Source organism: Medicago truncatula, chromosome 8 (assembly GCF_003473485.1).
Source record: "Medicago truncatula cultivar Jemalong A17 chromosome 8, MtrunA17r5.0-ANR, whole genome shotgun sequence".
Lineage (NCBI taxonomy): Eukaryota > Viridiplantae > Streptophyta > Magnoliopsida > Fabales > Fabaceae > Medicago > Medicago truncatula.
The window spans coordinates 13,772,129-13,795,340 of NC_053049.1; the positions used below are offsets into that span (position 1 = coordinate 13,772,129).

Consider the following 23,212-nt stretch of genomic DNA (forward strand, 5'->3'; position numbering starts at 1 on the left):
CTCTTGCATACCTCAACCCCCTTTTCATACATTGCCTGAGAAATACAGATGAACACGTTCTCACCACGGATTGAAGGTTGCGGCAAATTGTCGTTTGTGGCGACATTGTTTTATGCGGTGAGTTCCTGTGCAAAAGAGAGTGGTGTGCGTGCAGCAACAACAACACTGGTGGGATGCACACGAGCTGTAGTCAAGGTCGCAAGTACCAAAATCTCCGCCTGCCAATCAAACGGCATGGCAGGATCGATTGTAACAACAGTAAGAATAGAAAGTGTCGTGTCTGCAGATGCAAATCGCTCAAACCGTGAATTGCGATTCAGAAGTAACGATTTGTTGATCCTTGGAAGCGATTTTCGATTCAATTGATATCATCAGAAGTTATTTGCGATTTGTTGATCCTTGGAAGAGATTTGTGATTCAATTGATATCATCAGAAGCGATTTTCAATTGATGTTCTTCTCATTATGGAGAGAAAACCTCAATCGCTCTTCATACTATGGAGAGAATTATTTGTTGAGATTTTTATACCAGATAGAAAAATCATCTCATCCACCTAATAATCATTTAACCTCTACAATGCAACACTTCTTAAAATTTATTAAATAGGTCGCACCAAATACCAATACCTATATATCAAATATATTTTAACAATAATTTATGATTTCTACCAATGACTCTAACTTTAATAATATTAAAATTTATATTTTTCTACCAATAGATCTAACTTTAATAATATTAAATATTGTTTTAACAAAAAAATGGTTAAGAGACCCACATATCGTAAAGAGTAGTATGCTTGTATGAGCATTTTCTCTCACTTCATTCTAAATAAGCATACTTTTTTTATTATTCTCCAATGAGAATAGCTATTAAGTATCACTTGTTAATAGACAGTGAAACCTTTATTGAAGATGCTCTTAACAATATACAGATCTTTGATTGTTTTAATTAATCTGATAAAAATATTACTGTGTTTTTTTTTTCTTTCCACTCTCCAATTTCTTACGAAAGTTGCCAAGGGAATCAATTATTTCTTTATCAACATATTTCTTTTTTTGGATTACTTTGATATTGATATGAAATTTCCACCGCCGCTTAACATTGACTTTATCAACATGTTTCTAATTATGTCGCATGGCTTTTGCAATATGTAACTTTTTGATGAAAATATTAACTAATAATCTCTTATCAAGAGAAAACTTCTAAAACAATATAATATTATAAATTGTCTTTACTTGACAAGTGGTGTTGAAGATTGAGAGAGGAAAAAGGTTGTTTGTGGTATAAAGTTTTAACAACGAGGTATAGTGTGGAGGGTGGATTTTTTGGCAATGGAGGGAGATTGGCTGCAGTGTGGTGGAGTAATTTGATTAGCATTCAGAGGGCGTGATGGAGAGGGGGTTGGTAGTTGGTTTACTGATCACTTACGGAGTGAGGCGGGGGATGGAGTAGAAACTTTATTTTGGTGGGATCCTTGGTTGGAGGGGGGATCTTTGAAGCATATATTCAGTCACATTTTTTTATCTTTCTGACAACAAATTGACAACTGTGGAGGACTTGTTTCTTTTAGGTTGGGGGGGAGGGAGGCGAGACATGGAAATGGCAAAGGAGGTTGTTCGCTTGGGAAGAATAATTGGGGAGGGAATGTTGTACTCTTTTACTACCAATTGTTTTGCAGGCTTGTACGAATGGCAGGTTGATTTGGCAACTTCATGCCACTTTAAAGTACAATGTTACTAGTGCTTACAACTTTTTAACATCAAGGGATCAACCTTTAAACAATGATCACAATACTACTATTTGGTACAATGAGGTTCCTTCAAAAGTCAACATCTTCGCTTGACGTTTATTACGTAACTGTCTTCCAACAACTGACAACTTAATCAGGAGGACGGTCCTTTCACCAAATACGCTGTATTGCTCAAGTGGTTGTGGCTCTCAAGAGGATATTGATCATCTGTTTTTGACTCGTGACTATTTTGGTCAAATTTGGTATGAAATTTATAATTGGCTTGCATTGGTTTCAGTCACACCAACTCATGTAAATGATCATATTATCCAATTATGATCGTTGGGTGGCTTCTTAAAGAACGTTTGGATTATTTGACGTGACAGGAATGCTAGATTTTTTTTCTCAACAAAGTGAGAATTCTATCAATCAACTTATCGATAAAATTAAGCTTCAATCATTCTGGTGGTTGAAGGCGAATCACCTTCATTTTGCTTTCAATTGTCACATCTGGCGTCTTAATTCCCTTTTATGTTTGGGAGTTCTTATTTAGTTTATTTAGCTTATGTCTTCTTTTTATTTTAAGCGTGCCTGCTTTGTGGCTCTATTGCTTACATTATCTATGGTAACATGATGTAACTAATATTTTTCTTCCTTAGTTTTTCTCTAACACTTCTTGTGTTGGAGAGACTAAGTTTTGATTATAATATTTCATTTTAGATTCTTAAAAAAATAATATATAAATTGTCAATAAATTTAATTTAATATATATGTGTGTGTGTGTATGTAAGTATTTTTTTAGTATGCAAACGAAGTGAGAAACATCAGGGAAACTCACATGCATAACGGTGAGATCTTAGATTTGAACTCATGTAAAGATTTTCAACATGACAATATTGGCATTACTAATAAATAGTACTCCCTCCATCTTACAACAATTGTCTCGTTACAATTTTTTTCTTTTTCTCAAAATAATTGTCACTTTAGAATACCAATGCAACATTTATTATTTTTTCCATTATTATACCCTGATTTATTGAATTTCATCAAACTTAACTACTCTACTAACTGCAATTAATAAATGTGTTTTACTAAATGATACTAATTTTACCATCAAAATCAACACAATTAACCATTTCCTTAATAATCGTGCATAAACCTTAAACGATTATTATTTAGAGAAGAATGGAGTATTTAATGAAATGCTTTTTTCAAATGTCATATAACATTAAACAATAAGATATACTTAGTCTGTTTCATATTAAGCATAATATTATTTTAGACGAACTTTCTTTTTTTGTGTGAATTAGGCATCCTTTGTATTGCGCGCAACTGCAAACACTAATTCATTAAGTAAGATAGAACCTCGATAGGTGGTATATCACCCCCTTGAGAGATTTAATACTACCCTATTTCTATGGTTTAATTCGATCTCAAAATTTCCAGTTAAAATCGAAGATATCTCCTACCATTTCATCCAAGTGTTGTTGATTTTTGACGAACTATTAAATATTAGTAAAAGAAAAGCATTTTAAAATAAATACTACTGTTTTCAACGCGTTATTTATTGATTTATTAAAAAAACACGTTATTTATTGCTGATTGAAGAAAAAGATGTAGTATAATAAACATAGGTACTGTATGTAGGTAAAGAAATAATTAATGCAGTTGAAAATAACAAAAGAGTCTTATAAAAATGGATAAAAAAATTCTCAAAACGATCTGATAATTAGGGACGGAGGTAGTACTTATCACAATTGTTTAGCAACGATAATTTTATATTAAAAAATATTTTAACAAATTAATAAATGCAGTTAATTTTGTATGAAAAGATAACTTATTATTAGTTTACAAAATTATTCTTTATCAATTATATAAAAAAAGTCAAAATTGAAAAATTGAAAAAAATAGAAAGTAATGAATAATAAATGATTTGATATTAAAAGAAATATGAATATTTTGTTGATATTTATTCTTTATCAATTATGTAAAAAAAGTCAAAATAGAAGAATTGAAAAAATAGAAAGTAATGAATAATAAATGATTTGATATGAAAAGAAATATGAATATTTTGTTGACTCATAATTTAAGACAATTTTATTTTATAAAATGACTCATAATTTTATTGTTCATTGCATCTGTTTTTTTTTTTTTTTTTGAAAATGAAATAATACATTTTAAAATACGGGTCAGACTGACCTATCAGACTGCGTAACCCACTACTAATTACGCTGGACTCAATTTTAATTGTCGATGAATCAAATGGACCGACCTACTACGATCCATTTATATGAGTTGGCCCATCAGGCTAAGGCGGGCAGGGCTAACACATTTGACAACTCTAATTAAATGTTTAGAAATACTTGAATATGTGTCCCAATCTCATATGTTCACATTTGTATTTACGAAACAATTATGACAATTGTTTTGCAACGACAGTTTTATATTAAAGAATATTTCACACAAATTAATAAATGCAGTCAATTTTGTATGAAAAAATAGCTTATAGTAGTATTTTACAAAATTATTCTTTATCAATAATATAGAAAAAGTCAAAGTAGAAAAATTGAAAAAATAGAAAGTAATAAATAATAAATGATTTCACATGAAAAGAAATATGAATATTTTATTAATGTTAAAAAAATATTTATATTTTAAGGCAATCTTATTTTATTAAGTGAGTAATAATTTGTGCTAATAGGGAGGATAGTCAAAAGAAAATCCTAGAATTCAGTAAAAAAAAAAAAAATCCAAGAATTTAGTCAAAAGAAAATCCTAGAAAGAAAAAATGAGAAAATTCTAAGAAGGATAGAAAATTAATTCCACTTCAGTGGCATTTCATAGTAATTTTCAAGGTCGTCAAGGGTAAAATATAAACCAAAATATTTCAACTAGAAGGAAAAAAAGACAAAAAGCAGGTCAGCGGTAACATAAAGGTTGGCCGTCCAACCCCACCTTTGCAGCTTTAAATAGAAAAAACAAATTAAATTCAGAAGAAAAAAAGATACAACTTTATTACCCAACAAAATTACCATATTACCCTTCATTTCAAATTTAAATACAAACATTTTTCAAATATTTAATTACCCTTCACGGACCTCAAATTATTCTTAACCAAATTGTATTTATTGGGTTTAGGAATTCACACTTAAATAATAATAAAATAAAATCCCTTTTTTGACCAAAAAGAAATATTTTATTAATTACTCATTAAAAATACTTTTTCTTGTTTTTATTTATCTTTGGTTTTTTCTCCTTGATTTTATTTATTATTTTTTAATTCTTGTAACAGTAGTATTTATTTTCAACATTACATTTTCTCTCTTTTTCATCTTTCAATTCTTGCACCTTTACAAAAACCATCAACCCAACAGTTTTTTTTTTTTCATCTTCTGAAATTTGTAAGTTCCTTTGAATTTCAGAACAAATATTTTTTTTTCTCTAATATTTATGTATTTTATTTTTTCATTTTCTGGTGTGAGGGAACTGAACTAGTTGAGTTCTTGTTTCAGCTGAAAAATAATTTATAATTTATAATTATAATCTGAATTTTTAAATTTTTTTTTTTCAGATTTAGAAGAAGATTGGTGAAGTGTGGAATCACAGTGACAGGTCATGATCTTTGCATTCTGTAGAATATTCATTGCTTGATGTTGATATTCTTTTCCATAAATATTTTATTTTTTGTATTTATTGCAATATTTTTCCGTTAGTTTCAGCTTTATGTCTTTTAAAGTTCTGGAAAATGCTGGGTATGAAGCAGGTTATTTATTTTTCTGTTTTTGAAAAGCTTCTGGTGTTTTTAGATGAATTTTTATTTAATTGTGCTTCTGTCTGAGAAATATCTGGAGAAAATTAAATATTATTGGTTTCTCTTTCATTTTCCGTCACCAAATATTTTTACTCAAGTGGGTTTTTTTGTTTATAAATTTTTATTATTTTACTAATATATGTTATTTTGATTTTAAAGTCTTAATGGCTAATATATATTGTATCTTTTTTCATCTTCTGCTATGGGGTAAATTTATGTTCTTGTATTTTCAGAGATTAGATCATAGTAAAAATAAAATCAAAAATCAATTTTGATGGAATAAAAAATAACTGCATTTTATTTTTTGTTATTTACGATCTTCAATCTGAACCATATTTGTTGTTATTTTATTTTTCATCTGTTTTTATGTATAAATGAAGTTTCAATTAGATTTCTACTGATAAGTTTGATTTTTTTTTTTTTTTTTTTGCCTTCTTCCTCATTTGTGTGATCCTTTGATTGGTTTTTAGTCTGCTTTTATTACATGCTCAACAAGGTTTGACTTTGAAGGTATTGATGTGTTTGCTAAAATCTATAATGTTTGTAATGACATGTGCTTCTATACGTATCACCGACACTTTAAATTGAAGGCATGTTTGGTGTTTGACACGTGATCTGTGTCAAACAATGTCAAGTGTTCGACACATATCCTGTCTCCGACATAAGTTAGATGTTCGACATTCAATTTTCTTAAATTATTACTGGTGTCGACGTGTTAGTGTTGTGTCAGGTGTTTGTATCTGGACGAGTGCTTGTTGACCCCATTTTCTTTCTGATTGTTTTATACTTTCTTGGATTGTAGGTGTTGGTTTGATAATATATACTTGAGGGAGTGAACATTCAATATATGCATGGAAGGAAGAGAAGGTATCAATCCTGCGGTTACGGTGATAGCGCCAGAAGCTCCATCCGCATATCATGTCGCACCAAGGAATGAAGTTCCAGACCAAGTTCATAACCCTGAAGTAGCCACAGCTGCAGCAGCAGGAGGTTCTACTGCGGCTCCTGCTGCTGCTAATGTCGGTGTTTCCCCGGTGAGTGTTGGTTTGGATGGAACAGTTAAGAAGAAAAGGGGTAGACCAAGGAAATATGGGCCAGATGGGTCTGTCAACATGCCATTGTCACCGTTGCCTATCTCATCTTCAGCTCCGCCTTCTTCTAAAGACTTCTCATCCATGAAGCAAGTGAAACCACAGGGGATGGAATACAAGAGGGCGAAAAAATTTGTGATGGATCATCTAGGTAATTGTTGGTACTTTATACATTGATTTAATGCTCTTGTTGGTTGGTAAATATTATAGTTAATCAGATGACTTTCATTTTGTATGTAACCTTTTTCCTTTTGTTGATGTTTGAAGTGTATCTCTGTGTCTGGTATCAAAAATACTTTACTTCTCTTGCTTCATTGAGTTTGCATGCTATTTTACTTCTGAACCACTTTCCTTCAATCCACAACAAAAGCTCTCAAATTTGTTTTTATACAGCTTATTTATGACTTCTGTAAGAATTAATTAAATCTGTCCATATTTCTTTAATTGTACAACTTCATAGTGTGCTTGTTAATATTCCCCGAGTTTACAACTTTCTAGGTTAGTGCTAATGAATTACACATTCAATGTATTTATTGTACACCATTATAAATACAAGTTGCGTATATACAGAGAATTTACAGAAATTTCAACTTTATATATTTTATTGCTTACTTTCTGATTTTCAAATGAATTCAAAAACATCTTTTGTTTGTATTTCTGTAAGAATTAATTAATTCCGCTATTGGGTCAAGTTTAATTAATTCTTACAGAAATACAAACAAAAGATATTTTTGAATTCATTTGAAAATCAGAAAGTAAGCAATAAATTCTATAAAGTTGTAGTTTAAGTAAATTCTATGTATCTACGCAACTTGTATAATAATGGTGTACAATAAACACATTGAATGCATACTCCCTCCGCTACTGTTTCTATAAAGTTGTAGTTTAAGTCACCATTTCATGCTTAAGGTATGTCGTTGCTTATATTAATTTTAGTCAAAAACATAATTGCTCTACCCACAATACCCTCATTGTAATTTGTAAAGAATTACAATGAGGGTATTGTGGCTAAAACAATTATGTTTTTGACTGAAATTAATATAAGCAAATGCCGATACCTTAATAAGCGTGAAATGGTGACTTTTGTTTATAAACAGTAACGGAGGGAGTACACATTCAATGTATTTATTGTACACCGTTATAAATGCAAGTTGTGTAGATACAGAGAATTTACATAAATTACGACCTTTTGCAAATTACAATGAGGGTATTTTGGGTAAAGCAATTATGTTTTTTTACTGAAATTAATATAAGCAACGACATACCTTAATAAGTGTGAAATGGTGACTTTTGCTTTTAAACATTAACGGAGGGAGTACGCATTCAATGTATTTATTGTACACCAGTATAAATACAAGTTGCGTAGATACATAGAATTTACTTAAAGTACAACTTTATAGAATTTATTGCTTACTTTCTGATTTTCAAATGAATTCAGAAATATTTTTTGTTGGTACTTTTGCAGGTGAAATGAATGGACACTCTGATGGTACAAACTTTATGCCGCATTTCATCACTGTCAATGCCGGCGAGGTTTGTTTGAATGCACCATCCCCATCCTTTATTCTTACCTTCCTAAGCGTTATACAAATTGATGATACCATTACTTCCAAAGTTATAATGAATAATATTATCTTGCTATACTCTTTGGTTTATAGGATATTACAAATAAGGTGATATCATTTTCACAACAAGGGCCGCGAGCAATATGTGTCTTATCGGCTACTGGAGTGATTTCAAATGTGACTCTCCGTCATCCAGATTCTTCTGGGGGTACTTTGACCTATGAGGTGCGTCAGTAAATCATGACACTGACTTATTTTTATTTTATTCCATGCTTAAAAGCCTAAATTCATTTGAAGCTTCTGTTTAACACTTTGTTCTGTTTTATGTAAAGTATGGATCTAAGGTTTAGGTATTGCAATAATCATCGGATTGATAAATATTTATAATCAGGACTGAAAATTTGAAATATTATTAATTATGTTCTTTGTTTATATGAGAATGGTTTTATAAAAAAATTTTGTTCAGTAAATTAATCAAGAGGGTGAGAAGCATGGTTTTCAATGATTTTGTAAATTAACCAAGATGGTTTTATGAACATTTTTCTGTACAATTCTACTAATGTAGAGTCAGGAAATCAGCAGTGTTGGTAGTTGATATGTTATATGTTCAGTAGTCAATAGTGGCTGATAGCGGCGACGGACCGTTACGGTAATCGTCGTAGCGGTGCGGAACCAAACAGCGGCTGCTTCAGCTGGTATTTGATTTTAGTAGGAAATTTCCAAATTGACCCTATTTTGAAAACCTTTTTGAGGGCATTTTGGGGATTTGGTAAACCCTAACATTGTTTGATGGTTTCTCTGTTTTTTTTCTTTTTCTTCCTCTGTTGTATGGTTTCTCGGTTCTTTTTTTCTTCCTGTTTTCTTTTGTTTTATGGTTTATCTTGTTTTATGATTTATTTGTTTGTTCCTCTGTTTTTTGGTGTTTTGATTTATGAATGTTTTATGAGTTGATATTTAATTTTATAAGTTATTTTTTTTGAGAAATATACAAGTTTGTTTATACTTTAACAGTATTATTCATGTAATTTGTCCAAAAAATAATCAAATATCGGTGACCGCTATTTGTCACATCGCTATCCGGGATTGACTACTATTATATTGTTACTAGTAGTTGAAATGACTTTCACAAAAGTCTGGTTTTGCCATAGTCTGAGCTGATATTTGATGGTTATTTTCTTAAGTCCGCTATTGAGTTTGGAACTGTAGTTTTTCTGAATGTTGATGTATTGATATTGGTGCCACAATATCTTCTGTTTAATATTTCTTCTTCTAAATATGCTCTTGCAGGGTCGTTTTGAGATACTTTCCTTGTCTGGATCATTCATGCCTACTGATAATAACCAAGGAACAAGAAGCAGGGCAGGTGGAATGAGTGTCTCACTGGCAAGCCCTGATGGTCGCGTAGTAGGCGGCGGAGTTGCTGGTGTTCTTATAGCTGCCACTCCTGTGCAGGTAAACATCCTTTCACTCTTTACACGTAGGTCATGTTTAACAATGCACCAAGTTCACACGTACTCATGCTCGGAAAGTGAACCACCATTTTCCCTTAATATAGTTGCCAAACAAATAGGATTGGGAATTGAGAAGTGACTATTTTAACGTCCGTTTGCTTTGAGACAGTGTTTTCTATTTTTCATTTTCTGTTTTAACTTTTAATTACAAAATTGCTACATTATTTTCACTTTTCATCCCTTTTCCAAATATTTATTTGTTTCCTATACAAATCTTTGTAAACAGAAAGCAAAATGAAAACAATGCGACAGTTTTGTAATCAAAAGTGAAAGGCCAACAAAAATTGAAAATGTCTTCTCATACTAAATAGGCCCTAAACTTGCAATTCTATGTCTCAACAATTGCACTAGAGAGTGTTTTTGTGTAAGTAGGCCAAGTTAGCATGATTCCTATAAAGCACCGACACAGACTTGAACACCATACACGACACTGACACATGTAATAATTTGATAAAATGAAATAATTAAATTCAATCACATGTGTTGGTGCCAGACACACGTGTTGGATGTTCCTTCAATCTTAAGCATTGCATCTTCCTCAAAAGAAGGATCGCTTATATTTTTCTTGGTTTATATCAGGTGGTGGTGGGAAGCTTTCTGCCTAGCGGCCATCAAGATCAGAAAATAAAGAAACCTAAGTCTGATTATGCAACAGCCACATTTACTCAGGCCATTGCGGTATCTGCAGCACCTCCGCCACCCCAAACTAATAATGCTGAAAAAGAGGATGCCATGGGTGGCGGTGGACATGTACTGCAAAATTCTGGAACCCTTAACTCAAATTTCACTTCTCCTCCGCCCACCGCCTTTCGAAGGGAGAACTGGGTCAACATGCACTCTATCCCGGACACAAGAAAAGCGGCTACTGATATTAACATATCTTTGCCTGATAATTAAGTTGATTATCAACGTGCAAATTGTTTGTCCTGACAACATTTACAACTGAGATGTTTTGTTTTATGTTTACTGTGTTCTCTACTGTTATCTTAGATTGTTCCAAATCTGTTCTCTGGTATCTGTTACTATAGTCTATAGGATGTAGTTGACAGTGTTGTTAGTTGCAGCGAGATAGAGTATCTTTGATTTATCGGCTGGTTACTTAGGTAGATGCAGCACAATGCAATATTATGATGAGTAGGCTAATTTTGATGTAATGGTACCTTGGTCCTTGTTTGCCTATTTACTTAGGATTGAATTTGGTGAAGCATTTGCTTTTGATTTGGTGATGGTATAGGGTGCGTGTGTTTTAGCTTTAAAAAAAAAAAAAAATAGATTTTGTGTAAGAAAAATCTAGAGACTTTTTTTTTTTTTTTTGTTGAGATTTTAAAAAAATTCAAAGCTATTTGTGTTTGTCAACTATCCAAAAAAAGTGATTTAAATTATTTTTTAACTAGTTCATGTGTTACCTCTTTGTTTTTGAAAAAAATGGATTTTGGGAAAAGCTAATCCTAATAGCTTTTCATTTTAGAGTCAATAATTATGTTTTTTTGATAAATTAATTTTTCTAAAAATCCTAAACAAACACTTAAAAATGATAAAAGTGATTTTTTTTACACAAAATAGATTTTTTTTCCTAAAATAAATCTTAAACAAACACACCCTAAGGGTGATATATTTAGATTTGTTTGAGATTAATTAAATTTGATGCATTGTTGTTTGTGTTAAACGCTGCACTGTCAACAACCAGAAACTATAATATGTATGACTTTTAGCGTATATATGGTTAAAATCAAATATTTTTAATGATCAAATGATTATAATTTTTTCATAGTATAAAACAATTTTACATTTCGATGCATATCAATTATATAACTTGTTTAAAGGTTTTTGGATTAATAGTGCATTTGATCATGATGAAGTATTTTTTTCAGGTCCTTGGTATAATGTTTTTATAATTGTATTTAGAAATGATTTTGATTATTTTTAGAGTGAGGGTTTGGTAGTTTTATTTGAGTGATAAATCCTTTCTGGCAACATGCTGCATTTGCTACATGCTAATTGTAAATAAAATAAAAAAAAAACCATCAAGTGGCCATTATAGAGTTTTCCTGGTTTGGATATACTAACATTTCAAAATTTGTTCCATTGACATAATTTTGGCATTGTCTCTTAGAAGCTTTTTAGGATCCAGAAATTATATTAAGAATATTAAGAAACTCTATTACATTGATTAACATATGAATTATCAACTAAAGAGTTTAGTGGAAGGGATTAAACTCTTTCTTACATTGTTCTTTCAACAAAAATAAAAACTCTTATATTGTGAATTTGTGATGAAAATTTAGATCGAATGTTAGATAAGAGACATAATTACGTTTAGTCACTTTATTGCTCGGCAATACTTTGAATATGATTATTTCTATTAGAAGAGGAACCTATGAGAAAAAAGAAGGATAAATCCAACCCAAACAAGATTTATTTTGTATAGATTTATGTCATAGTAATTTAAAATACTTAGACATCTTGCGCATCAATTATTTGCACTAGATGTTAGATAATTATTTGGTTATTAATATTATAATTATTAGATTAGATAGCTTATTATTCAGTTTGTATGCTTTTAGTTAGTTTTTACCTGTTTTTCCTATTTACCCTTGTGTTATATAAAAGGGTAAATCTATTTATTTGTAGATATATGTGAGAAAAATAAAAAAGGCATATCAGTCAGTATATCATTTTTCTCTCTTTTCTCGTTTCCCTAGATGAACATTCTTCACCTTTCATCCATCTTCATCAATTTTCACACTAGAGCATATTCTTATGAGGGGAATAAAGATCCGCACAAAAGCCATTATTAGCTCTTCTACAAAATTTAGCAATCCTTGCGCATCTGAATAAACATGTTTCTAATCACATGTGGAATCAAGGAAAATATGGAACGATTTTCAAAAAATAAAATACAAAATACAGTTATTTACAGAATAATTTTTCAAAAAACAGGGTAGCACAAAATTTGAGACTGGTTCAGCAGAAACTAGTAGCACAAGAATGTACTATGTAGTTAGAGATGATTTATATAACTTAAATGAGATACACCAGTTGGGTAATCACCACTTTCTTTAAATTACAGTAAAACAAATGAAACCACAATTATAAATTACATCAATGCAATTTACATTGATGTAATTTATCTCATTTGCAAATGATATGTTTTTAATTAACAATAAGGAAATGCATAGTAGCTTACGTCTGAAGAAGCTCCTCTAAATCGACGATATAGGGGATCAGTTCATGTTTGGAAGTAACTTGGCAAGGAAAACAAACACAGATAAAATTGTAAATGTGTTTGGAGTTAAAATGCTGTAACATGCAGAAATTTGATATGTATTGACATAAATTGGAGTTCAGGTGGAAGCTCAAATTACTTCCTTTTCTTGGAACAAACATGAAACCACCATTTTTAGTTTCTTGCCCCAATGGTTTTTAAATTTGACCCCAATAGCTACAAAAGCTGTGCAATCCGATGAAATTAGAATGTATCAACTTTTTATTACATTTGTCAACAATGAGTTCTCATTTCTTTCCCTTCAGATTGATTACAGAAAGCTCTTGTTCAACATATTCTCCTGCACACATTGGAGGGTATTTTTTTGCTAGTGGTGATTCGGCAAAACGTCCCAAGGGCTTCAAAACCGCATCTGATGCTATGTGCGCAAATAACTACATGTTACAGATAAAAGTTACCAATTAGTATAACAGTCGACAGAACTAAAAGGTCAATTTTATACAGCTATTTTTCCTAGTAGAACAAACGACCAGCTTTTCGTGAGCACTCACCGTTGACGAGACTCTCCATAAGCTTCTTTTTTGCTCTTTAGCTGCATTGATTGCATCAATGGTCCTGTTTGTCGCAACTACTTCGTGCATGCCAGCTATGCAGTCTCCTCCCGTTAACCACTCTATCTGCATTTTAAAACAAAAAGAAAACACACAAAAGGAGTTAGTGATAATGAGAGTAAATCGCATTTATCCTAGAGAGCTGTCAAATATGTAGACTTGCAGTTTCAATTCTCATAGGCATGATATTGAAATCAAACCAGTGGTGGATAAAAATTATAAACTAAAAAAATATAATGCTAATTAAAAAATTATAAACTAAAACCAGATGGAAGATATGAAGACAAGAATCAGGTATATATATGTTTCAAACTGCAATGACAGCTTTAAAATGCTTTAGATACAATATCTTCAAACATAGGTTATTTCAAATTACCTGCTTTCCTGTCTGAATAAGAAGACAACCTACTGGAACCTTCACTTCAACTTTTTGTCCGTTTCTTAACCAGATGTTCAATCCAGGAAATCTACTTCTACCATGAATTGTTAGAAAGTTAAGATCATAGTGATATCCTGCAAAAACAGTTCCTACTTGACCATATTTTTCAAGGTCACTCCCTGTTGGAGCTAGCAGATGCGGGCCCTAGTACACAAAATAATGCACCATACAATCAGTAGAAAACAAAGGTAAAAATATCAAGGGCTGTGAAAGTAAGAATATGATCAAGCTGTCATTCAATTTTTAAAGTTGCGAAATGCAGCACATGTGACAAGTAGAGAATATTAACACCTAATAGAAATTGGCAAAAGGGGGCTTCTTAAAGTAAAATTGTTCCCTATGGACAAGCATAAATAAATGTAAAAGTAAAGAATAGGGTATAGCCAATTTGATGATTATTCTATTGACAAAATAAGTTTAGCATCAAAGTGAAGTACTCTCTGTTATTGAAGTAAGAAAAGTGGCACCCAATGCTCGAGGGTCCCAACTTGTGGAGTATAGGAAAGACCAACAATTTTTAAATGGTGGAAGACGAAAAGAAAGTAAATGAAAGACAGAGACTTGTTAATTTTGAACTGGCCAAGAGTTGAAAAAGTAATTAAAGAACTTGTGCTTTCCTTTACTGAAGAGATTTCTGCAGTATATCTATTCTAACAAGTAAACCATTCTGGTCATAAAAATGCACGAGGGTCACTCCTGTTGGCTACAAATATAATGTTAAACAGTGGAACTATCATACAATTAAGAATAAAATCAAAGTAACTGCCACAAAAACTGGGGAAACTTTGCTTCCATGTTGAAAAAGGGTAAAAGTAAATGCATATGCTTTACTATGAATGATGTCCAAAATCTTTTGTTTTAATATATCTCAAAGTGATCATTCATCAGATAGTTAATCAACTAAGAGATGTAAATGCATATGTTTTAATCAACTAACTGATGTGCTCGCTCACCAGCTTCATAAGAGACGTGAATGCGTCTTTTGGAAGACCAAACCCAATAGCTGCCATTTCAGCAACCACCTATGTAAGAAATATGCACAATTAGATAACATACATTTCAAATAACATTATGAAATAACAATCAATTATATGACTTACTTCAATTGCTGCTGTCATTTTGTATCCCCAGGAATCCATAGTTTCTTTCCATTCTGGAAAACCTTCGGGAATTACTGGCTCTGCATTGAGTTCCTGCAAAATAACAATAGCAATAAATAAAACATACTATTAACAGAACATCAGGAAGAATAAATATTACTCCATTAGCAAAAAATAGTAATGCTAGCAAAAATCTCTATTTTGGATTTAAATTCCCTGCATTTGGAAATCCTAAAATTCCGGTATTAGTGCTTTTTGGACCATCTGACTGAACAGTTCACATTTCAAGCAAGTAATTTCTATTTGATTAACCCTCTCTTGCAACCCTCATTGTTTTGGTGACACAAGCATTGTGGGACACAAGTAATTTCTATCACAACGATTGTCGGTGGCTAAAACATGATGTGAGAAATCACAATGATTGTTGGTGACTAAACTAGCATACACATATGGTGTAGATAACTTTTTAAGTAACATCTAATGGAATTACTCTATTTCTCTATGTTATACAAATTTTTTGAAATGCAATTACAAAAGTGAAAAGATATAGCAAAATATTGAACTTTAATCGGATTTTCATTGAGCAGGTAAACAGATTACAGAAAAGGAAAAACGAAGAACAATAAAAGAACACCTGAAATTTAGTATTAGAGGGGCGATCACCAATCCTCCAAAAATATCTCCATTTAAGATCAGCACCAACAGGAACATGAGGTCGATGTTCTTCAGGCATTTCTTTCACTTTCTCTTGCATTTCTTCATCCACCAAACTTCTCGGTACTTCCACTCTCTCCGGCGTAACCCCAACCTACATCAACAATTCATCATCATCATTCATTCTCATCATACAATAATAATTTCTAATACTCAATTCATATACACCAATTTATTACTAATTTAGTATACCAGTTAAAATTCAGAGCAAAGTCATGAATGGACTAACCCAACATAGAAATTACTAGGATCATTGAAATTAATTAAACTATAATTTGATATACATTATACAGTAATTAAACTCTAATTTCAATTTAAACTAGTAAATAAGTGAAACGATTAATGAACCTGGTAATGCAAATGAGGTCTCTCTTGACGAATCTTGAACTCATGAGGAGCTGAGAAGTAGTTTTCCATCATATCAATGAAACGATCATTATCTTCGACAGTGCATCGCGGATCTTTTACAAGAAGTGCTCCAGTTTCACTTAAGGTGCGGCTGACATCGGCGCATAGGGATTGAAGGCGTGGATCGCGGTCGTTTGAAACGGCGGAGAGGTATGAAGATAGATCTATCACTGGTAGTTCCATTGTTAGTGATGGATGGCGGGAGAATGAGTGAAGTGAAGGAAGGGTTTTTTGGGTAATATGGATCGGTTTTATAATATGGTGAGACGCACGCACACGCATGATAAAGTGCATTTAATATAGCAAACGTGTGTGTGAGGATGATGAGTTACAGCTCATTGTCGTTACGGAACCAATTTAATTTCACTTTATCTTCTCGTTACGTTTTCATCCTCTCCTTACTTACTTAGTAGGGAAAAAAAGATAGACCTTTGAGCTCGAATACTCTTATCGTATATGTATAAGATACCGATACTCCATCAATATTTTCGAATATAAATATTGGAAGAAGTATTGGAATAACTTTTTAATTTTGAATAATTATTTTATACAGCTGCTAACATGTGTTAAAAAAAAAAAATTATCTTAAAAATTATGCATTAATCTTATTATATTTTATGTTAAATATGTTTTTGGTCCTTATAAATATATCAACTTTTTATTTTGGTTTTTCAAAATTTTTTCTTTAACTAGATCACATGCGCGTTTAACCGAACGGAAACACCACCCTAAGATGATATGGTTGTCCATTTGATCTCTAACCGTCTTCCGCAACTCACACCAATTTTCATGGAAACAGTTTCAACTAGCTCGTATATATAATCGTGGCACCAGTGTCACGTTTAGGTACGATCTTATAATTCAGACTTTACTCTCTCCCTCTCTCTTACACACACACAAGTATGGACTAACTTGAGTGTTAGAGCACGTGTCTGTTTAACAAGCCCCACAATCCACTATGTGAGTTCATTGCAACAAGAGCGTCATCATTAACTTTGTTCACGGACAAATCATAGTTCATCCCTTATTTTTTTTTTTTAAAGATAGTTAATCCCTTATTAAAAAATTTAAACTTGTTCAAGAGAAATTTTTATAAATTCAAAACAAATACATATAAATTTACTTAAAAGCAAAAATCACATCACACAATATTTGAGAGAGCGAAACTTATTGAATTTTTTTAAAGAAACTATGAACAAAATTTAAAATATTTATAGGATTAAATTTTTCTTTTTTCAGGGGCATATGGTTTGATAACTTATTGTAATCTACATAGATGGGTCCTGTAATAAATGAAACACTTTTAGTCAAATGAAAATCGTATAAACAAACCAATGGCGTAAATTCAACCGACTAAAGTCTCCCCCAAAAACCCAACCTCCGCTGGGGTTTTAGCTGTGGCGCCTGCTGCAGGTATGTTATGCTATGATTCCTCTGTTTTTAGTTTCTCTGACCAATTTAATTCTTCACTAGCTTATGTTAATTATATAGTTCACTGTTAAATTCAATCATTCATATTTGTTCATTTGTATGATACATTTGCATTTCATAACTAAGCAATTATGCTCAAGTGGTTAATGAACTCCACCAAAAGACGAACCGCTCGGGAGAACCCTAGTTTGATTCCTGGGTGGATTTTTTTTTTTGTTTTTGTTTAAAACTTTACTTACCTCCTGACCGAACACAGGATTACTAGGGCCCTTTCCCTCGGAGCTGGAGGGTCAACATATTTTTTTTTGTTGCATTTCCTTGTAATTTGAAACTTTGGATTTGGATGGTTGAGTTTTCTTTGAGGAATACATTAGCTACCTTCTACAATTAAACGAAGAAAAATAAAAGGAAGAAGAAAATAACTGTTACTGCAAAGTAGACGAATTTTTTAGCTTATCATTATTTGTGTCCCTTGCACCTTTTTGCAGTTTGATTTTGATAGTACCACTCTGCCTGAATAATCTGTGGCACCCCCACGTTTTCTCCAATCCGACCCGAATAGATTTGTTTTACAAACGACTAGGAAGATGGAGCAGTGGAAGGATTTCAATCTTTCAAAGCAAGAGTTACAAAAAGGCCTCATTATCGAAGAATCTGAAGTATGCGAAGACGACGTATTCGATCGTACCCTAGCCGTCAAACTCTGGACAAACAGCACCTATAATGCAAAAGCGTTCAAGCAAACTACAATTCAATATTCATGGAAGTTGAAGAATCCTGTTGAAGTTGAAGACCTAGACAAAAACCTTTATCTCTTTAGGTTTTCAACAAAGAAAGACGCAGAGAATGTGTTGAAGAATGGACCATGGAGTTTCAAAAATAATGTTATCATTCTTCAGAAAATCACTGGCAAAGAACAGCCTGTAGAGTTGGATAATATGCATAAGATGTCGTTTTGGGTTAGGATCTATGAGTTGCCATTTAAATTGCGTTCGGATTCGATCGCGAAAAAGATTGGAGATGTTATTGGGGTTTATGAAGAAACTGATCAACAAGATGTTTACAGAATGGGGAGGTTTCTTCGGATTAAAGTATTGTTGGATTTGAAAAAGCCGTTGATGAGAGGGACCGTGGTTTGTTATCAGAGGAAGAATCTTCGAGTTTTCTTTGAGTATGAGAGACTTCCTGCATTTTGTTTTAAATGTGGGAGGTTAGGTCACCAAATGAATAAGTGTGATTTAAATGTAGATGAAGAAAAGGAGGGTTGTGAGGAAGTATTTTTTTTGACTCAAGGTTGTGAGGAAGTGGCCGAGGAAAAGGAATACCCATTTGGGCCGTGGTTGCGGGCAACTACCAAACCGAAAATTACCTATGATGAGAAGAAGGATAGTAGTTCTAGTAGTTGTAGTAAATCCCTCTTTCCCTGCACAAGCAGTAGCAAAGTTGAAGAATCAGATCCGAGAAAAGGGGACGATGTGGAAATGGAACAAAACAAAGGCCTCATTGTTGATGAAGCAGAAGCGTATAAAGATGAGTTATTCCGTCGTACCCTAGCCGGCAAGCTCTGGACCAACAACACCTATAATGTAAAAGCCTTCATGCAAACTACAATCCAATATTCATGGAGGTTGAAAAATCCAGTTGAAGTTGAAGACCTAGACAAAAACCTCTACCTTTTTAGGTTTTCAACAAAGAAAGATGTTGATAATGTGTTGAAGAATGGACCGTGGAGCTTCAAAAATAAAGTTATCATTCTTCAGAAAATCACGGGCGAAGAACAGCCTGCAGAGTTGGATATGCTCAAAAAAGTCTCGTTTTGGGTAAGGATTTATGAACTGCCATTGAAATTGCGTTCAGATTCGATTGCGAAAAAGATTGGAGACTTAATTGGAGTACATGAAGAAACGGATCAGCGTGACGTTTACAGAATGGGGAGGTTTCTTCGGATCAGGGTTTTACTGGATTTGAATAGGCCTTTGATGAGAGGTACTATGATTCGATACCAAGAGAGGAACCTTCAAGTTTTCTTTAAATATGAGAGACTTCCTACATTTTGCTTTAAATGTGGAAGGATAGGTCACCAAATAATGGAGTGTGATGAAAATATAGAAGAAAAAGAGAGTTGTGAGGAGGTTGAGGAAAAGGAACACTCATTTGGGCCATGGCTAAAGGCATCTCCGCTACCGAAAATTACTTATGGGCAGAAGAAGGATAATAGTTCTAGCAGCTGTAGAAAATCCCTCTTTGCCTGCACAAGTAGTAGCGAAGTTGAAGAAACGGAACCGACAAGAGACAAAGAAACGGAAGTGGAACAGAACAAAGGTGAGGCTAAAGGCAAAGAACCTTGGCTGGACTCTGAAGAAAGGGAGAAGGAGGTAACCAACAAAGAAGCGGAAAGGATGGTTGAGTCCTTGGAAACATTAACCCTCTCAATAAACATGACTGTGGGGGAAGACAAAGACCCTGGAAGCTAGAAGAAAAAATGTTTTTTTTTTTTCAATATTTTTTTTTATGGTAATTAGATAAATTTTTAAAGAATAGAAGAAAAAAGGTCTTGATGAGAAATTATTGTCTGATTTTGAGTTTGTTGATCAGTTTATCTGTTAGTCTATTTTGTTCAGCGAGATTGAATTATTTCTGTGAGCTGTGGTTCTTGTGTTGATTTGCTTTTAATAGTTTTTATTTGTTAATTGTAGGTTAATAGTTCTTGTTGTGGATTCACTTCTTTAATACTTCCCCATAGGATATACAATTCGTACAAATATAAATAGTTGATAGTCCTTGTGAGTGTGTGTACTGTGTTATATGCAGTCTATGTTCTGAAACAATTGGGTGGGTTTTTCACATTGCAAGGCTATTGAACCACTTTCTTGGTAAGCATTGGCAGTGTTCACGCGTTCTTGTCTTTTTTTGCAAACTGATATTTGTTGTCTAGGAGGATATCTTGTCTTATATAGTTAGCAATGTCTTATGTATTTTCTCATTATATGTTGTCAGGAAATTATTAGTCAAGTATGAATTTGATACAAACTTTTATAGTTTTCACACCAGAGGTCCCCCGACTCTCATATATAGTATGAAACAATGGAATTTGATTATTCATCGGTAGCAAATGAAGTTATGAACTGAAAATAGAAAAGACGAATGGAGTAGCATTTCTAGGACTTGCAAGTTGCAATCTCTCTACTACTAAAAATCTCAAATCACTCAATACATTCTTATAAACCACTTACCCGTAGCAGACACTTTCATGTTCAGTCTCTCTTGCATGTGCCACTTAAACATTCTTGCATATGTTGTTCTTCCTAGCATTTACTTGGGAAATAAGGGTCTAACATATTACAATTTGTTGAATTGCAGTTACGGGACTCTGAAAGGATATGACCAGTTACTTAATCTGGTCCTCGACGAAGCTGTTGAGTTTTTGACAGGTAAATATTACATGGTTGATAGTACCATCGCCTTGTTTTTACATTTAGTAATTCAATAAGCCAATCACATATATTTTGACATTTATGAATTCTGGGTCGTTATAGTGCCCACGAAAGCATCTTTCCCATAACATATTGAAATAATATGGTTTGTCTGACATGAATGTTTGTGCCTTTTTAAAGAAAAAACAGGTCTTTTAATTTTAAAAATGGTTAAAAGAATTATATCATAATTAAATAAACTTTTCAAAGAGTAGAAGAAGAAAAAAAAAAAAAAGCAGTGGTAGTTCTTCTCTCAGAAGCTAGAAAAATAGCTTTTGCACAAAAGCTTGTCATAAATGTTCTTCTCTCAGAGTTGACATTTTATTTTTAAGGGAACTTCGGCAAATTCTGGGAGTGAAAGCCTGAATTAATAATAAATTAAAAGTAGCACGCTTTAACATAATTTTTCAATTGAAATTGCCCACATTGATACCAATTTATCTCTTTGTTATTCGTTATCTTTTCTGATTTGTTTTGGCAATGTGTAAAATGTCATCATCTTTATGATTGCCTGTTTGAAAGGTCAGTCAGTCATGCAACATGAACAAAGGAGACATGGTGCACCTTTCTGTGTAATTGGATTTAATGAATAATTTGCTATTACCAATGTAAATCCTCAAATATTTTTCATGCTCGCTTACATGCTAAACCTTTCATGTCAAAGGTACAGAGCTCGTTAATTTTGATGTGCTACCGTTGTCCCTCTTTATGAACACCCTTTTGCACTCACAAAAGCATGCTTATGAAAAGAGGGCAGATGTAGTAATTTGATAGCGTCGAATAATTTGATAGAGTTGTCATACAATTTTGTGAAGTCATCCTTGAAAACTACGTTTTGTTTGCATACTCATACTTATTTTCTTGAAATAGTCCTTGAGAAGGAAATTAATAGTTCCCCTCTTCAAAGTAACTATTTAGTTTCTAGAAAATATAATTAAATAGTTAAACGTCTTATTAACATAAGAACATCTTTACTTGCTTTCAAAAAAACAATAACATCCTCACCTATACTTTTATAGTATCTCCCATTTCAGTTCCTAACCAAAATCCATGTATTTTAATTTTCTGCTGCAGATCCTGATGAACCACTGTAAACTAACAGATCAGACCAAAAGTCTTGACTTAATTGAATACTTCTTTTTTTCCCATCTAATCTGTTCTAAATCATAAATTTCCGGAGCATCAAATGCTAAAATTTAACTTGCATGGATAAATGTCTGTAATTGTTTTCCAGTGTCAATTTCTTATGAACAAAACTTTTGGAAATGGGAATGTAATTTGTCACACTGATGTTTTTTTTCTTTCTAATTGAACTAGTTAGCTTGTCATGACTTGAGTCAGATGAATAGATGAGGAACTAATGGAAAGTTTTTGTTTACATGCAAATCTTTTTCAGGAAGCAAAACTCTTGAAGTTAGAAGCTGACTTTATTGTTGCCGTACTCTATTTTTGTTTTGTTGTACAAATAGGGGGAAACTGTTGATGCTATATGTTTCCCTCTATTTTCATCCCTTTACAAAATGTCTTTTAAGGGTGATGATAGTTTATTTTTGTAATAGTTCGACATGGTTAATGTTTCTTGAGAGTGAAAAACATTTTCCTTCTTTACATGTTAGCTAAATTTGAAATTTACATCAAATTTGCAAATGCAACATCATGTATGTATTGCAAAAGCATTTCTTGCAGGTTACACGACCAAAACAAATATATGAAATATTACTTTCTTTTCACTATACGGTCTAAATTTTGGTATTAACTCTTGAAAGTCTCGAATCGTTTAAGTTAGCAATAATCATTGTGATTTGCTTGGTATTAACACTTCCCTTAGATGACAATGTGATTTCCTGTGTGCTCTTAAAACTTTTGTTGCCATTGTTACAGGGAACAAAATTTTGTTTTAGGAAGTTTAAATTTGCCGATAACAAAAAAACAAACTTTGTATATTAAAAAAACTTGAATTTTCAAATAAATATCATTTATTAGTTTTATTGAAATTGAGAATAGGGATGTAAATGAATCATTGTGATATCCATATCCGTTCCATTAGATAAATATGAAATACGTACCCTATCTATATTCGTGTGGATATCCGTTTAGCAGGTA

General features: G+C 32.4%; 3 protein-coding genes across 9 annotated transcripts; 2 read left to right on the plus strand and 1 right to left on the minus strand.

Annotated features, from left to right (window-relative positions):
* The first annotated feature begins 5,009 nt into the window (after positions 1-5,009).
* LOC25501022 (AT-hook motif nuclear-localized protein 7) lies at positions 5,010-10,925 on the plus strand. 2 transcript variants are annotated; one of them, XM_013589567.3, is made up of 7 exons: positions 5,010-5,130; positions 5,301-5,341; positions 6,343-6,782; positions 8,097-8,164; positions 8,290-8,421; positions 9,484-9,648; positions 10,287-10,925. In XM_013589567.3, the coding sequence occupies exons 3-7, from the start codon at positions 6,392-6,394 to the stop codon at positions 10,602-10,604; spliced, it is 1,074 nt and encodes a 357-aa protein (XP_013445021.1). In that variant the 5' UTR covers positions 5,010-5,130; positions 5,301-5,341; positions 6,343-6,391; the 3' UTR covers positions 10,605-10,925. The 2 variants fall into 2 exon arrangements, with proteins under 2 accessions (XP_013445021.1, XP_024629286.1); XM_024773518.2 differs by lacking the exons at positions 5,010-5,130; positions 5,301-5,341 and adding an exon at positions 5,470-5,492.
* A 1,745-nt stretch (positions 10,926-12,670) lies between these two features.
* LOC25501023 (uncharacterized) lies at positions 12,671-16,550 on the minus strand. 2 transcript variants are annotated; one of them, XR_005643634.1, is made up of 8 exons: positions 16,146-16,550; positions 15,718-15,891; positions 15,084-15,176; positions 14,937-15,005; positions 13,921-14,127; positions 13,485-13,610; positions 13,137-13,367; positions 12,671-12,860 (listed from the first exon to the last, which is right to left on the minus strand). XR_005643634.1 is itself a non-coding variant. In XM_013589568.3 (7 exons), the coding sequence occupies exons 1-7, from the start codon at positions 16,497-16,499 to the stop codon at positions 13,221-13,223; spliced, it is 1,170 nt and encodes a 389-aa protein (XP_013445022.2). In that variant the 5' UTR covers positions 16,500-16,550; the 3' UTR covers positions 13,006-13,220. The 2 variants fall into 2 exon arrangements, 1 of the variants encoding a protein (XP_013445022.2); XM_013589568.3 differs by lacking the exon at positions 12,671-12,860 and having other exon boundaries at positions 13,006-13,367.
* Positions 16,551-17,391: 841 nt separating this feature from the next.
* On the plus strand, positions 17,392-22,839 carry LOC112417101 (uncharacterized). 5 transcript variants are annotated; one of them, XR_005643637.1, is made up of 5 exons: positions 17,425-17,618; positions 18,125-20,150; positions 20,333-20,509; positions 20,997-21,067; positions 22,506-22,782. XR_005643637.1 is itself a non-coding variant. In XM_039829428.1 (2 exons), exon 2 carries the CDS (start codon positions 18,224-18,226, stop codon positions 20,108-20,110), a length of 1,887 nt encoding a protein of 628 aa, XP_039685362.1. In that variant the 5' UTR covers positions 17,425-17,618; positions 18,125-18,223; the 3' UTR covers positions 20,111-20,326. The 5 variants fall into 5 exon arrangements, 1 of the variants encoding a protein (XP_039685362.1); XR_003007603.2 differs by lacking the exon at positions 18,125-20,150 and having other exon boundaries at positions 17,392-17,618; positions 22,506-22,839; XR_005643638.1 differs by lacking the exons at positions 18,125-20,150; positions 20,333-20,509; positions 22,506-22,782 and adding an exon at positions 21,641-22,482 and having other exon boundaries at positions 17,411-17,618.
* Positions 22,840-23,212: the final 373 nt, after the last annotated feature.

What these genes read in the sequence shown, in the direction of transcription:
- LOC25501022 (XM_013589567.3), top strand. Translation starts at nt 6,392, where the DNA reads ATGGAAGGAAGAGAAGGTATCAATCCTGCGGTTACGGTGATAGCGCCA. An exon ending in ATTTGTGATGGATCATCTAG is followed by an intron (nt 6,783 to 8,096) that starts GTAATTGTTGGT and finishes GTACTTTTGCAG; the next exon opens with GTGAAATGAATGGACACTCT. An exon ending in GGGGTACTTTGACCTATGAG is followed by an intron (nt 8,422 to 9,483) that starts GTGCGTCAGTAA and finishes ATGCTCTTGCAG; the next exon opens with GGTCGTTTTGAGATACTTTC.
- LOC112417101 (XM_039829428.1), top strand. Translation starts at nt 18,224, where the DNA reads ATGGAGCAGTGGAAGGATTTCAATCTTTCAAAGCAAGAGTTACAAAAA.
- LOC25501023 (XM_013589568.3), bottom strand. Translation starts at nt 16,499, where the DNA reads ATGCACTTTATCATGCGTGTGCGTGCGTCTCACCATATTATAAAACCG. An exon ending in TTATTCAGACAGGAAAGCAG is followed by an intron (nt 13,611 to 13,920) that starts GTAATTTGAAAT and finishes TTTAAAATGCAG; the next exon opens with ATAGAGTGGTTAACGGGAGG. An exon ending in TATGGAGAGTCTCGTCAACG is followed by an intron (nt 13,368 to 13,484) that starts GTGAGTGCTCAC and finishes TGTAACATGTAG; the next exon opens with TTATTTGCGCACATAGCATC.